The sequence below is a fragment of the Chlorocebus sabaeus genome, chromosome 5, assembly GCF_047675955.1.
Source record: "Chlorocebus sabaeus isolate Y175 chromosome 5, mChlSab1.0.hap1, whole genome shotgun sequence".
Classification (NCBI taxonomy): domain Eukaryota; kingdom Metazoa; phylum Chordata; class Mammalia; order Primates; family Cercopithecidae; genus Chlorocebus; species Chlorocebus sabaeus.
The window spans coordinates 54,212,819-54,228,307 of record NC_132908.1 but is presented as its reverse complement, the minus strand read 5'-3'; the positions used below and the strand labels follow the sequence as shown (position 1 = coordinate 54,228,307).

At 53.4% G+C, this 15,489-nt stretch overlaps 1 protein-coding gene across 2 annotated transcripts in view; it reads right to left on the bottom strand.

Annotated features, from left to right (window-relative positions):
- Nucleotides 1-3,282: 3,282 nt before the first annotated feature.
- CPNE2 (copine 2) overlaps nt 3,283-15,489 on the bottom strand; it is a 55,834-nt gene continuing 43,627 nt past the window's right edge. For both annotated transcript variants that reach the window (XM_007993414.3, XM_038008456.2), the window contains 3 exons: nt 13,740-13,873; nt 4,900-5,136; nt 3,283-3,704 (listed from right to left, as the gene is read on the bottom strand). In XM_007993414.3, the coding sequence (XP_007991605.3) occupies nt 3,597-3,704; nt 4,900-5,136; nt 13,740-13,873 (479 nt within the window). In that variant the 3' untranslated portion in view covers nt 3,283-3,596. The remainder of the gene's footprint in view (nt 3,705-4,899; nt 5,137-13,739; nt 13,874-15,489) is intronic.

Genomic DNA, 15,489 nt, shown 5'->3' with positions numbered 1-15,489 from the left:
CATTAGTGGTGATTTATGCAGGTTTATCCATTCCACTGGCATTCCTCAGTTGCAGCTAGAACACTGTCATGGGCGAAGGGTCAGATCTGGTCGTCGAAGCTCCAACCACCAGCTTTTGCTGTATGCTTCCCTTTTGGCTAAATGTTAATTGCTTAGGCACACCCGGTTCCTTGGCGCAGTTGTCCTAGCCGTGGGTATATGGCTCAGCTGTCATCTTCGGCCCTTCCAGAAAAACAGCTCCATGGTGGTGCAGATTATTTGGACTTGGGTATTTTCTTGGTTTTCTGGCATGCCCGGCCCACTTACGCGTCACAGGATGGAATGCAAGTTCTGCTCAGTGGGAGGCTAGGATCTTGGCAATGCTTTTGTAGTTACAGGTTGAACACAGAAACCAGTCACACATTTGTGCTTTAGTGACACTGGCAAGGGCTAACATTTTGCTCCCTTACCTGCTGGGGCAGCGGTTCGGAGAGAGAGGGAGCCTCACGGTGGTAACATGGCCCCAGCATCAGAGCTTTGCAGAGGGGAGAGGCAGAAACCCTGAGGGACAGCCATTCACCTGTGCTTTATACTGCAAGCTGGTCTTCCATTACTATTTTAGTAATAGTCATGCACATCATTGCTTGTGTTGGTTTCTTTCATTCAGTGTATACTGAGAGCTTGCTATGTATGTGCCAGGGTGTTTGGGGCATTTGTGCATTATTTTTGTGGACTGTAGTGTCTTTCATTCTGGGGGAAAAAAAAAGTCCTGTGAAGCAGCCCTTCTCTATATTTTACAGGAAATCAGAATTCCTAGGGGCTCAATGGCTTGTCTGAGGTTGCATAGCTAAGTGACAGAACCAGAATTTTCATTTGAACTTTTAAGTCTAGCTTTCTTTGGTTTCAGTGAAACTTCTAAACAAATGCCAGTGCCCAGGCCTCCATGGAGGAGATTCAAGGGTAAAGGAGTCTTTCTGGCTCAGTTTCCAAGTTCACTTTTCAGCCTCTCATCCATGTGCAGGAACCAAGTAGCCGCACCAAAGCTTGGAATTTTACAAAAGTGATGTGGGGCCAGGCGCCGTGGCTCATGTCTGTAATCCTAGCACTTTGGGAAGCGGGCGGATCACTTGAGGTCAGGAGTTCAAGAACAGCCTGACAAACATGGTGAAACTACATCTCTATTAAAAATACAAAAATTAGTCGGGCAAGGTGGCGTGCACCTGTAGTCCCAACTACTTGGGAGGCTGAGGCAGGAGAATCACTTGAACCCAGGAGGCGGAGGCTGCAGTGAGCTGAGATTGTGCCACTGCACTCCAGCCTGGGTGACAGAGTGAGACTCTGTCTCAAAAATAAAAAAATAAAAAGTGATTTGTTTGGCCTTGTCAAGAGTTTAGATAAACTCTTAGACAAGCGTTTAGACAAGTTTGTGAACTGAAGCCAGCTAGGAGTAAAGGGCCTGTTTGCTTACCCACCCACTGTTAGGCAGAGAAGGGGCAGACAGAGAGCAGAGATGGCTGGATCTGCCCCATGTGAAGCCTGGATGTGGGGACTGCAGCCACCACACCTGAGGAAGTGACCTGAGAGTGGGAGCATGTGGGACAGACCCCCACTGCAAGGCTGGGTCTCACGTGGCCCAGTGGATGGTAGTCTCCCTAGTTTCACCAAGCTTGTAAGCCGCTCCCACAGGAAGGTGTAAGGGAGGGGTGGGATTCCACCCATGTTGCCAGCCTGGGGGCCAGTGCACTGTGGTTTTCCGAAGGACAGTCTGCAAATCCTGCGGCCCTCTTGAGAGAAGTGTCCCTAACAGATCCTTCAGCTGATTCTTGGTGTCCACAGAATCGGCAGGGGCACCAGAAGCTTAGGATGAAGGTATCCCTTACTCACTCCTGCCAGAAGAACTCTGGCTGGAGCTCACCAGGCACTAAGAGATGGGAATCAACCTGCTGTGGTGCCCAATCCTAGCAGGCCCCGGTAAGAATTACTGAGCAGAAGAGTAGATGGTGACAAGTGACTTCCCAGTGTCAGTGGCACAGAGTGACTAATTCATTAGCAGCTTGAGCAGAAGAACCCCATCCAGAGCCAAGGGAAGGCATTCAGTGCAGTGGAGCAAGTGAGGGCCATGAGGCAGCCAGACTTGGGTATGAGGCCTGGCTCTGCCTCTAGTAGACTTGATTTGCTTCTCTGCTTGTCTCCTCATCTCTGAAATGGTCACTGTCAGGAGCTATCTTAAGGGTTCACCAAGATAGTGTTTGCAGCCTGGGCAACATGGTGAAACTCCGTGTCTACAAAAGTTAGCTGGGCGTGGTGGTGCATGCCTGTGTTCCAGCTACTCGGGAGGCTGAGGTGGGAGCACTGCTTGAGCCCACAAGGTTGAAGCTGCAGTGCGCCGAGATCACACCACTGCACTCCAGCCTGAGTGGGACAGAGTGAGACCCTGTCTCAAAAAAGAAAAAGTGCCTGTAAAACACTGAACATGGAGCTAGAATCAGTGCTTAACAGGAGGGTTAGCTGTTACTGATTACACGGAAGCCCATGTCCAAGGGGCTACCTGGAGCTCCAAGCGGGAGTCAAGTGGCTAAAAGAGAAGATGTATGTGGAATAAAGGAGGGACCTGGGATGGGGGCTGAACTTTCAGAGAGGGGTCCTCTGACTGGTTTCATAAAACTGGGCCTAAGCCTAGAGAGGGGGATGCAGAAGAAACAACAGGGTCAGAAGCAGCCCCCTTTGGGGTCCTGAAGCCAGAGAGGCTTTCACAGACCTCCAGTGGCCGACCCAAACACCCGGGAGACCCAAGGAGGAGCAGATGGGTGACTGGGACTGCTGTCCAGTTGTGGGGTAGGGATATGTGGTATTGGTTGCACCTGAGTGCAACCACCCAGAAACTGGTGTGGGCCTGCACATTCATTCTATTCATCCACAAATATTTATTGAGTTTGTACAATGTGCTAGGTTCTGTGCCGGTTTAACAGGTTATCACTGTTAACTGGCAGCGATTTAACAGCTTATCATCTGGAATGCATGTCCCCATGCAGAGGTGACTCCACCAACTTAGCAGACTTGCAGGGTGGATTTTCATCTTCCATTTCCTTTCTCAGATCAGTGAGCCCGTCAGGTCCCTGCTGAGGAAGGAGCTGACGCAGGGACATCTGAAACTTGTTTATTACCCTGAGTATATAACAAATAGAACACAGTCACAGTATTAAAAAAGACAGCAGGAATTAGGTACAGGCTACGACACGAAGTATGCACCAAGGACACGTTCCTTTCATCAGAGTCTGCATATAGTTACTTGGAAAAAGCCAGTTATGATTGTAAAAATTTTATTCTCAATAACAATAATAATTCCACTAAAATTATACAAAGTACATTCAATACTTAAGAATGGCAAAGGTGGGGAGAGGAGGAGAGGAAGCCAGTTTGGCCTGGAAGCATCAACAGTTGACTCCAACAAAGGAAGCCCAGCTGGGCTGAAGGAAGTTGGGGGTGGAGGTCCGGTTGTAAAAAATAAAAATGTGGATCGGTAAAAAAAGGCCACCCACAAGGAAGCAGGGTGAGCGTGCATGTTCCTGGGGGAGGGCGGGAGGCTCAGCCGACATGCTGCTGCTGGGCACTGGAGCTCAGGCGGGCTCCGAGTTGGTGGGGGGCAGGTTTTTATGCTTGAAATACTGCACAACTTGTTGGGGCAGCTCCGCCAGCACAGCTTTGGCCAAGGTCTCTTTTGCTGCCTGCAGGGTGAACGAGGGTGGGGTGGGGGAGAGAGAGAATGAGGATTAATGACCAGAAGTTGTGAGCGGCACTATGCCCAGAGGGCTGCTACAGCAGGTGTCCATTGAGGACAAAATTAGGGCTGCGGGCCAGGGCTGTCTGCAAGTGGCGTCCCTCATCTCAGCCCAGGCCTGAAATTCCCCCTGATCACATTACTTTCTTTTAGTTAGGTGTAAGTGTTACCTGGAGCACTTGAGATGCTTGGGAGTAATGGGTTAGGATGACTCCATCTGTGGGAAGCACCTATGCATCTGGCAAACATCTCCTGAGCGCCTTCTTGGCGGGAACAAATGGGCCTGACAGTCTGGTTCACTAGTGAACGGCCAGCCACAGGCCAGGCACATGGAGGTACTCAGTCACCGACCTGTGCATGAAGGGGTGACTGATGCCCAGCGTTTGTCCTCAGGAAGCGAATGCTCCAGAGGAAGGAGTAGAACCATCGCAGGCAACCCCAGAGGATGCTGGGCAGAGAGGTGAGGGCCACCGGGTGCAAACCACCGTGGGCAGTTCTTGCTGAGGCTGGGTTAAGTCCCCGGCCAGCAGTACAGGGGAGAGACTGCTCCCCTATGGCACTCCTTAGGGGCCCTGCTGCTAGGGCAGTGATCAGGAAGCCAACCCCGGCCTCCTTGTGGGCAGACCTGGGATCACCTGCAAATAAAGCCAGAGCCACTTCCAGGAACAAGGCAGGGGACACTAGTCTCCCAGGCAGAGGCCTTTAGGGAGAGGAGGTCAACCTAAGATGACGGGGAGGCCTTGTTTTCCATCTGCAAAATGAGGGGGCTGGCTGGGGTGTGATGATCAGGAAAACCCCTCTCTCCTCCTGCACTGTACACCACATGGATAGCCCCAGCCTCTCATCAGACCCCACTAGAGGGCAGGTCCTCCAGGAAGCCCCACCCCAGAGCCTCAGGCTAGATGCCCACAGCTCCATGTTCCATCAGTTTATGAAAGAAAGTGCACACACTATCACAATGGCCACCACCGGGGCAAGGCCTGGCATGGCACCTGGCCATAGCAGGCCCTCAGAAGAGCATAGTCAATGGAGTGGAGAAGTCTAGGATTGGGCCAGACAACCCCAAGACTCTCAAGCTTGACTATGAGTTATGGTGGCTGGGGTCCTGTAACCGCCGCCTCCCAGCCCAGGCCCACACTCACGTTGCGGAACTCTCGAAAGGGAACGAACTGCACAATATCGCGGGCTGCCTCCTCCCCCGTGTGGGAGCGCAGCATGCGGCTGTCGCCATCCAGGAACTCCATGGCAGCGAAGTCGGCATTGCCCACGCCCACGATGATGATGGACATGGGCAGCTTGGAAGCCTGCACCACGGCGTGCCGCGTCTCCTCCATGTCACTGATGACCCCGTCCGTGATGATGAGGAGGATGAAGTACTGCTGCGGGGAGGGGGTCAACGGGACACTCAGCAAGGCCAAGGCTCTGGCACCCCTTCTCCTTCCTTCCTTCACCCCAAACCCTCCGAGTCCTGGAGGGAGGCAGTACATCTTACCCAGCTGCAGCCAAGTCCCAGACAACTCCCTATGCATCCTGCTTTCGGCACCCAACCCCTGCAGGCCTCTCATGCACTAAACTCTGACCTGGTCACAGCAGGAAGTACAAACCGCTCTCCCCTCCTGTGCTGTGTGTTATCTTAGACTCCCCCTTGTGGCCTCTGAGAGCCCTGGACTCTGGGCCTGGCCTTGCCGGTTGCTACACTGTAGGACTCTAGGCAACTGACTTGACTTGTAGTGCTTCAGTTTCTTCATCTGCAAAGTGGGATTTGTTGCAGATAATGTGCCTGACATGTGGCAGTGGCCCAGTCAGCTGCATTCCCGACAGGCCCACGGCTGGTGCAGGAGGACACATCTGGCTGACGGGCTGCTCTGGGATCGGTCTCCTCCTCTCTGCTGCACCTGGGCATGGGCGCCTGTGACCCCCTCCATTCCCTACTCAACATGGTAATCTGAGACACCTTGCAGGAGCTAAAGCAGGTCGTCTGGGCCAGGGCTTCCAGGAGTGTGGGACTCTGCTGGCGAATAAGTGGATTTGGGTCACATCCCAAACACAGCACTGAGCACCATCAAGTCACCCCGGGAAGAGGACTGGTTTGCAGTGGCCTTTCAATTCTCTGAACTGCGCCCGGGAGCAAGTCTTGGTTTGGTACTACGGTGTCTTTCACGTCTCTCTAACATTTGCTGAGCTTCCTTATCAACAGAAAGGGAAGGCAGGAAGCCCAGAGCTTGAGGAGACAATAGTCTCCAGCTAGACTTTAATACCATTGTACAGCTTATTGTGTTTATTTTTGTTACTCTCTATTTATGGCAAGTGATACTGCTTTTTTCACATACACTGGGATATAGAGTTTCTTTATAAATTAAAACTAACAAATACTGAATAATTAGTGTGGGAGATATATAAAATACAAACTGTGAAGTGGGGCCGGGGAGTGCCTGAGTGAAGTGCAGGGAGGCTCACTGGACCATCTGAGGGTGAGGGCCCGGGATTTCAAATCGGCCAAGAACTCTTTTTTTTTTAGACTGAGTCTCACTCTGTCACCCAGGCTGGAGTGCAGTGGCACGACCTGGGCTCACTGCAACCTCTAACTCCTGGGTTCAAGCGATTCTCCTGCCTCAGCCTCCCAAGTAGCTGGGATTACAGGCACCTGCCACCATGCCCGGCTAATTTTTGTATTTTTAGTAGAGATGGGGTTTCACCATGATGGCCAGGCTGGTCTCAAACTCCTGAGCTCAGGTGATCCACCTGCCTCAGCCTCCCAAAGTGCTGGGATTACAGACGTGAGCCACCGCACCCAGCCAAGAACTCATTTTCAGCTCAGCTATGTCCTTAGTACCCGCTGACCCTTTAGGGGAAGCTCAGTTTCCCCCACCCCTAACATCAACAGATCAGCTCTTGTGGTCTTCATATTCTGTTTGGGGCTTTCATCTTCCAGAAGAGGAAACTGGGGCCTGGACTAGTCAAGGTCATGGAGCTAAGGAGGGTGGAACTAAGCTGGACCCCAGGTCAGCCCTTGGCCACTTTCATATCCAGCAAAGCCGCTTGTTCCCTGGGGAGGTTGTAGAGGCTACAAGCTCAGCCCTCCAAGGTGTCTTGTTCCCCTGTCTGCCCCCCAAGTACAACTGTGGAGGGAAGGAGCAGGGTGAGCTGTGTGGAGACATGGACCCCACCACCCTCACCCCCAGCTGCAGGCAGCAGTGGTCGAGCTCCAGCACTGTGCCTTTAAGAGACCAATCCCTTGGCTGGGGATACCTGTTGCCATGGAAATGGCAGCCTGAATCCCACAGTGGAGGGCTGCTGTTGCCAGCCCCCCATCCCTGGCTGTGAGGGGCTTCAGAAGCCCATCCAGACCCTACCCCTGACAGTCTACCATCGTTCCTGGGCCCCTTCCCTTAGGCGGCCCTCCAACCCCACCTCAATACCATCAGAAACAGTCCAGGGCAATATTTCTGGGACACCTAAGCAGACAGGTGGAAAGACACTAAGAGGCTGGACAATGAGGAAAGAAAAGAATGCTTGGCCTTGGTCTAACGGGCCCCACCTTTCAGTGGGTGGGATCTGTCTCCAAGCCCGTTCCAGCTCAGGCAGGCAGTACCCACTCCCTCCACACGTGGCCCTCCTGGCTCCCTCATTTCTATCAGCCCCATGCCTAGGAGACGTGTGGGACTCGGGCCTGGGTCTCCCTCTTAGCTGGCAGCTCCCACACCCTGGGGAGCCTGGGGGCAGACAGTTCCTGCAGGACTGTGGGCATCAGTGGCCAGAGGAGGTGATACCACAGAGGGACAGCACTACCCAGACCCTGCCTATCACCCTCACACTGACTCCCATTCTAGAGGAGTTGAGCTCAGAGAGGTGATGTAACTTGTTGAGGCCTCACAGCCGGGAACTGGCACAGTCCAGATTGAACCCAGCCTGGCTGACTCCGAAGCTGGGGCTCTTTACATGATGTCCTCCTCCACCGCCCACTGGCACCAGTGGCCTGTCATTGTCTCCAGCAGAGGGGCCCGGCAGGGAAAAGCTTTCTTCCCACCGAGCACGCCAGTGTCTGAGGGCCTGAATATCCAGGATACCAGGCCAGGGTGGGGCCCAGAGCCCTGGTACTGAACTTTAACCTGCACCCCTGTGTGCCAATCAACCAGCCACCATGCCCACACCCAGGGGCCTGGCCTCAGCGAGTGCCCAGCCATGCCTGAGGTCAGCAGCCCAGGCCTCAGCAGTGGAAGTGCAGCTGACAAGTCCCCGGCTTCCCACCCAGCCTGGACAAAGCCAGAGTTGTTCAGGAGCCTCAAACATCTATTACACAGCCCTACCCCCAGGACAGATCAAAGGGGAAGGGGTTATGGATGGAGAGAACGGAGGGTGGAATCGGGTATGAGGGGTTGGAAGAGGCTCTGCAGGTTCTGCTGTCCCTGCAGATGGTCCTGGTTCACCCTGTCCCCAGCATTGCCACCTCTGGAAACAGCCCATCACTGTCAAACTGAATCCAAAAACCCAACTCCCAAAAAGGATGAAGCAACTCTTGCCTTTACCCCGAGGTTTTTCAGGTTTCTAGGGCTGTAAACAACTGCTTCCCCTAATGCATTTAACGTGTGATTTGATTTATAAGAAATTGACTTGACCACAACAGTTCCAGGCAGAGTCTAGGGAAGTTGCACTTACTCCCTAGCTCATTTCAGGGAAGTTGGCTGCTGAGGACCCTGCCACGGGAGTAGGTGGAATTCCCAGGGAGCTGGCAGCTTCCCAGCTCCCCCTCCACTGGGACACCAGACACCTGGGCGACCAACCAGGAATGGGCCGTGACTAGCAAGGCCCAGGTCTCAGGGGCCAAGGCAGAGGGAAAGATGAAGGCCTGAGATAGGAGTCCCCCCAAGGCCCACTCAAACCTGCATAGGACCTTCCAGTGGCTCTCCACCGCCCTCCAGAGAAAACCCAGATTCCTCAATGGCTTTCGAGGCCCCGCAGGAGCTGGCCTACCTTTCAGCCTCACCTCACCCCACCTCCTCCTCTTTCAACACATTCCTTCATTCCGGTACACCCACACACCAAACCTCCAGGCCTCTGCACGTGCCGTTCCCTCCGCCTGAGACATTCCACGCGCACACAACCTTTATGAGGCTAACTCAAGCATCCTCCAAGTTTCAGCTCACATGTCACTTTCCCAAGAAGCCTTTCCTGAGCCCTCCATCTGTGCTTAGTCCCCCTGTCTCCTGCTCCTGGCCTAGGGCTCCTCACTAGACTGCAGGCACTGGGAGGGCAGAGGCCCTGTCTCACTCATCATGGTCTCCCCAGTGCTACGCAGAAGTTGCTCGGTAAAGATGTGTTGAGTGAATGAATGGGAGAGTGCAGCCCTGCCTAGAGAGAGGCTTCCACCACCTGCTCTCAATTTCCTGTACGTGGGTGTGCATCGGTGCACATATGTCTGGGGATGGGGAGGGTGAAGCCACACCCAATATTCTTCCCCAAACTAAAAAACGGCTGACAAAAGCGTCAGGGGATAATTCATAAATGACTTCCTTTTGCTTTGGGATTAATTGTGCTTGGCATCACTGAATGCTAGCCCAAGAGCTGTCCCCAAAAGATTCGGCCAGCAGGGAAGCACTTTATGTGTGCCAGGCACTATGCTGAGCAATTTCTATGCCTAGCTAGTTCTAGAAGGCAGGAACTGTTTCCATTATCCTCGTCGCACAGACGAAACAAGTTCACAGAGTTTAAGCTACCAGCTCTGGGTCCCACAAAGTCAGGAAGTGGGGGAGCTGGGATTTGAACCTCCCAGAGCTTGAGGCTGAACCACCAGGCAGCCCCACCTCCCCTCCACTGGTGCACCCTGAGGCCAAGGAGATAAGGTAAGGCAGGAGGTAGAGAATGGCCTTATCTGTTCTTGGACATCAGAGTGGGAGGGCCTGATACAGGCCCCTTGGGCCCACTCCTGCAGGTTAGGCATGCTCAGACATGCCCTGAGATCACACAGCCTGGGTGGGTGACAGAGCTTTTCCAGCAGAAGGGAGCCAGGAGGTGGCTGCCTCCCCCAGGCCGGGAGGACCAAGTCGCAGTAAAAGTGGCTGGGATGTCCAGAGGACTAGCACCAGGTGGTTGGGCCTCAAGTCCTTCTGCTTCTTCCCTCTGGGGAGCTCTCCGCAGCTGCTCCCCAGAACACACAAACACCCTTCCTGGCCTTTCCTGGGGCCCAAACCTCCTCAGATCTGGGTCCAGCAGACACAGACCCACCTCTCCCAGGACCCTATTTCCTAGCCAGTCCTGCCCCGGCTCTGCAGGTGCAGCGGTGAAAGGGCCTTGGCGCTAACACTGGGCTGCAGGCCCACTGCCCGCCCCACATTTTTCCCCTTGAACAAACATGCAGGACTTTCTTTTTCTATCCCTTTGAAAGCCTGCTCAGGTGGACAAGACTGGGTGGGACAATGGCCTGGCACACGAACAGGAGGGAGTGCAAGCTGAAGCCTGCCTCTTGCTATGCCCTCTCTAGCCAGTTCTAGCCCAGCAACCCCAGGAATTAAAAAAAAAAAAATCCCGGCCGGGTGCTGTGGCTCACGCCTGTAATCCCAGCACTTTGGGAGGCTGAGGTGGGCGGATCAGTTGAGGTCAGGAGTTCAAGACCAGCTTGGCCAACATAGTGAAACTCTGTCTCTACTAAAAATACAAAAATTAGCCCAGCATGGTGGCAGGTGCTTGTAATCCCAGCTACTCAGGAGGTTGAGTCAGGAGAATCACTTGAACCCAGGAGGTGAAGATTGCAGTGAGCTGAGACTGTGTCACTGCACTGCAGCCTGGGCAACAGAATGAGACTTTGTCTCAAAAAAAAAAAAAAAAAAAAATCCCTCCCAGCCCTTTCCCAGTTACTGCCCATTAAGCCTGCACCCAGGTCCTCACAGCACACTAGGGGTTTATTACGCCCACTTCATAAGAGGAAATGGGTCTGGGTGCAGTGGCTTACACCTGTAATCCCAGCACTTTGGGAGGCTGAGGCAGGAGGATCATCTGAGGACAGGAGTTTGAGACAGGCCTGGCCAACATGGTGGAACCCTATCTCTACTAAAAATACCAAATTAGCCGGGTGTGTTGGTGGGCACCTGTAATCCCAGCTACTCGGGAGACTGAGGCAGGAGAATCACTTGAACCCGGGAGGCGGAGGTTGCAGTGAGCTGAGATTGCACGATTGTACTCCAGCCTGGGCAACAAGAGTGAAACTCTGTCTCAAACAACAAAAAGAGGAAATGGGTTTAGAGCAGGAAACATTCCATTCCATAAGAAGAAACATGCCCCAGGCTCAGGGTTGCCAGGGTCAGGGCCGGGACATTCCTTCTGGCACTCTGAGCTCCTTCCGGCTGGGCGCTGCCTCCGCGTCCTGCGCTTGCTGTTCCCTCTACCCGGGCCGCTCTTCCCTGAGCTCTTTGCTGGCCTGTCCTTCTTTGCTGGCCTGTCACTGTGTGACTTGTCCATCTCACACAGTGAGGAAGGGATAGCGGCAGGATTCAAACCCTGGCACCCGCCACTCCAGGGTACCCATTTTTCCCACAGACCCTCTGCTGCCTCCTGAACCATCAGAACAGGCTCTGACCCTCCCCGCTCCTATGGAAATTGCCTTTGCAAAATTATAACTGAGGAAATTATGACAGCGAAAGAAATCAGACCTAACTGACTTCATCTTGCTTCTAACCCTTCAACTGTCCTTGTTTATTCCTGGGTGTAGGCCAAACTAACTTTGGGAATGGATTCAGTTCATGGTTTGACTCTGAAACAAACCAGTAACAGCCCATTCCCAAAAAGACCCTCTTCTTGCCTGGGGTCCAGTATGTCTTTGCAGGACTAACAAATCAGCTACAGATTAGAAATTACAGTTTAGGGGTCATGCAGCCTCTGGCTCCAAGAGTCTGAACCTCCCCAAATTGGGAATAACGTCACTATTGTGAAACCTACGATCAGTGCTTGAGAGATTTTGCAGCCCCTGCACTCCATGGATCGGCGGACACCACCCAGACCGGTAATGTGGCTCAGTGAGTTCTGCCATCGCACCCAGGAACAGAGACAGCAAGAAAACCTCACTTCGACCCCCTATGATTCCTTCTCCAGCCTGACCAATCAGCACTCCCCACTTCCCAAGCTTCTACCCACCAAATTGTCTTTAAAAACTCTGATCCCCAAATGCCCGGGGAGACTGATTTAAGTAATAATAAAAGTCCGGTCTCCTGCACAACTGGCTCTGTGTGAATTACTCTTTCTCCATTGCAATTCCCCTGTCTTGATAAATCAGTTCTGTCTAGGCAGCAGGCAAGGTGAACCCACTGGGTGGTTGCACCATCTTTCCCACCATCTCCTGGAAGCCAACTGCCACCTCCCTGGTGACCAGGTGCCTCCCTCCCCTAGATGGTTCCCTTAGGCATGGGACCAGGTCCCTCTCCCTGGGGAAGGAGGCTCTGACTGAACTTGTACAGCTCACATCCCTCAGCTAGCGCTGACTTCATTCATTCACAGAGCACGATGAGCCTGCACAGCCCAGGCACTGGACCAGGCGTGGAAAGAAGAATGTGAACTAGACATTGCCGACCATCATCAGGGTCAGCCAGGAACAGGCAGAGAAGGCAAGAGATCTGCTTCAGATAAGTGGTCAGGGAAGGCTGCTTGGGGGAGGAGGCCCTGAGGGAGGGCCCTGCAGAGTCCGGGAAGGACCTGTGCGGGAACAGCTGGGATTGCTTGAGGAACACAGAGGGGGTTGGGTGGCAGAATCATCCTAAGAGAAGGAAGGGGCTGTGCAGTCAGTGAGGGGGTCGGTAAGGAAAGCAGAGGCTGGCCTCAGGGGATCCAATCTGATGGCGGAGGGTTTTTGGCAGGGCAGCAGCTGGATCTGACCCTCCAGTGGGGGAAACAAACGGTAGCGTGTGGAGTGGTGGTGTGAGGAGTGGTGAGGGCGGCTGCAGGGTCCAGTGAGACCTGTGGCCATGGGGGAATGGGTGAATTTGGGATATTTTAGAGTCTAGTGAAATGAACACTCTAGAAGCGACTTCAGCAACCCTCTTCTTTCAATGGAGGTGGAAGATGAGAAAGGGGTGGGGGCTGGACGAGGTCTTCCAGGAGGTGGTGGCCAGAAAGGAAATGGAGTCAAGTCTCCTCAACCCAGACCAGCATCCACAGCTCCGGGCTGGGTGCCTGATTCCCCATCATGGCACTGGAGCCTGAGGAGCAGGGCTGGGTCAGGGGCTCAGAAGTCCTATGCAAAGGGCATGTAGGTCAGTCAGGTCCCCAAGGTCAGGAGAAGGCAGAAGGGACATCAGAGAACTGCCCTTAGGGCAGGGGGAGAAGACCCCTCAACTCATACTGCAGAGAGAGGCAAGGACAGGTCATGGTGGAAATTGGGAGGTGGGCAAGGTGACCCTTGGTGACCCCGTCACTGGCATCAGGCCCTGCCAGTAGGGCCTGCCTGGGAGCCAGCCTACAGCTGGGGGCGGGAGAAGGGAAGGGAGACCAGGGTAGCAGATGCCTGGGATGGCTGCTCACCATATATTCCAGATGCCATGCAGCTGCCTTGGCAGCCTCAGGCTGGGGCAGTGAGGCTCTAGGCTTGTTGCTGAGTGTAGGGCCAGGGCCAGACAGTTCAGCAGCCCTCAGTGTGAGGCAGGGGCAGCTCTGATTAGAACTAGGTGGCTCAGAAGGGTCAGCGTTAGGGCCTCAGGGATCACCGCCTCCAGTTTTCCATCTTGTTTCTCTTATGGGAATAACCAGTACCTCGCCCTGGGGAGACATCTCCCATTGATTACAGCCCTGCTTCCTGCTCAGCACGAATGGATTTACTTTCTCCAGTCTGCGCTCCAGGAAGCCAGGAGCTTGACTCAACTCTCTTACAATACGTGAAGGTAAATCGAGGCCCAGAGGTGTCCACTAGGATTTAGAGCAAAGAGAAGGCAGAATATCCTACTCCCCAGCCCGGAGGATGTGCGTGGTTCCTGGTGTGCCTGGCTTGCAGCTGACTACTTACCATGGCCGTCTGCTGCTGCGTGGCCTGGGCTGCAAACCGAGCCACGTGGTTGACAATGGGGGAGAAATTGGTAGGACCGTAGAAGCGGATGTGGGGCAGGCAAGCTGAGTACGCCTGGGCGATACCATCCACACCTGCCTCGGGAGAAGAGTCTGGATCAGCCAGGTGTCCCTGACCCCACACCCGCTCTCATCCCACTGCTGATGAAGCATCTATTTCATGCTTACCCAAAATGTCCTTGCCATGGCTAGCATAGGCCTCATGAGACTGGAAGCTCCCAGAGGGAAGGGCCAGCATGGTAAAAAGTCAAGAGCCCTGAATGTGAAGTCAGACAGGCCTGAAGAGTTTGAATCCTGCCTTTTTTTTTTTGAGACAGAGTCTTGCTCTGTCGCCCAGGTTGGAGTGCAGTGACAGGATGTCGGCTCACTGCAACCTCCACCTCCCAGGTTCAAGAATTCTCCTGCCTCAGCCTCCCGAGTAGCTGGGATTACAGGCATGTGCCACCATGCCCGGCTAATTTTTGTATTTTTAGTAGAGACGGGGTTTCGCTATGTTGCCCAGGCTGGTCTCAAACTCCTGACCTCAGGTGATCTGCCCACCTTGGCCTCCCAAAGTGCTAGGATCACAGGTGTGAGCCACCGTGTCCGGCCTGAATCCTGCCTTTCTTAGCTGTGGGACCTGGGGCAAGTGGTTTAATCTTTCTGAGGCTACGTCTTTGTCAATGGGACTGACAATCTACACTCTGGCAGTTGGCAGGAGGGGGGTCTCTCAGGCCTTTCCAGAGAAGGGGCTTGGCGAAGCTTGCAGTGATGCTTTGAGACAATGGGAAGCCATCTGGAGGTCTGTTCTGGACGTCCATTCTGGACATGCTATGGCTTCGGTTCAGGGTTGGGGGATCGAGGCATTTGCACAGTGTCTGTACAGAGTAGGCGCTCTGTAAATAGCTGCTGTTGTGAGCACACTGCCATGTAGCCCTACCCAGAAGGCCTCTGGCCAGGGATAAAGTTGACCAACCAAATGTCACTGGAGTTCTATCCCAAATCAGACACCCTGGCCCAGCTTTGGAGATCCCCAGGGAAGGTAGATGCTATGTTGAAGCCAAGTCCTAGGCTGAAAGGTCTCATGATGGTAGAAACAGCCCTCTTCCATACCCACATGCATCCCCTCTCCTTGACTCAGACTTTTCTTCCTCCTTCCTCTATCCCTCCCTTCCGTCTTCTTTCCTTCCTTCCTTCCTTCCTTCCTTCCTTCCTTCCTTCCTTCCTTCCTTCCTTCCTTCCTTCCTTCCTTCCTTTCTTCCTTCCTTCCTCTCTCTCTACCTTTTTCTTTCCTTTTCTTTTTTCCTTCCTTCCTTCCTCTTTCTTTCTCTTTCTCTTTTTTCTTTCTTTTTTTTTTCTCTCTCTCTTTCCTTTCCTTTTCTTTGTCTCTCTCTTTCTTTTTCTCCTTCCTTCCTTTCTTCTTCTTTTTTTTTTTTTTAATTAATTTTTTTTTTTTTGAGGTGGAGTCTCACTCTGTTACCCAGGCTGGAGTACAGTGGCACAATCTCGCCTCACTGCAACCTCTGCCACCTGGGTCAAGCGATTCTCCCACCTCAGCCTCCTGAGTAGCTGGGATTACAGGTGCGCACCACCACACCTGGCTAATTTTTGTTTTAGTACAGACGGGGTTTCACAATCTTGGCCAGGCTGGTCTTGAACTCCTGACCTCTGATCTACCCACCTCGGCCTTCCAAAGTGCTGAGATTACAGGT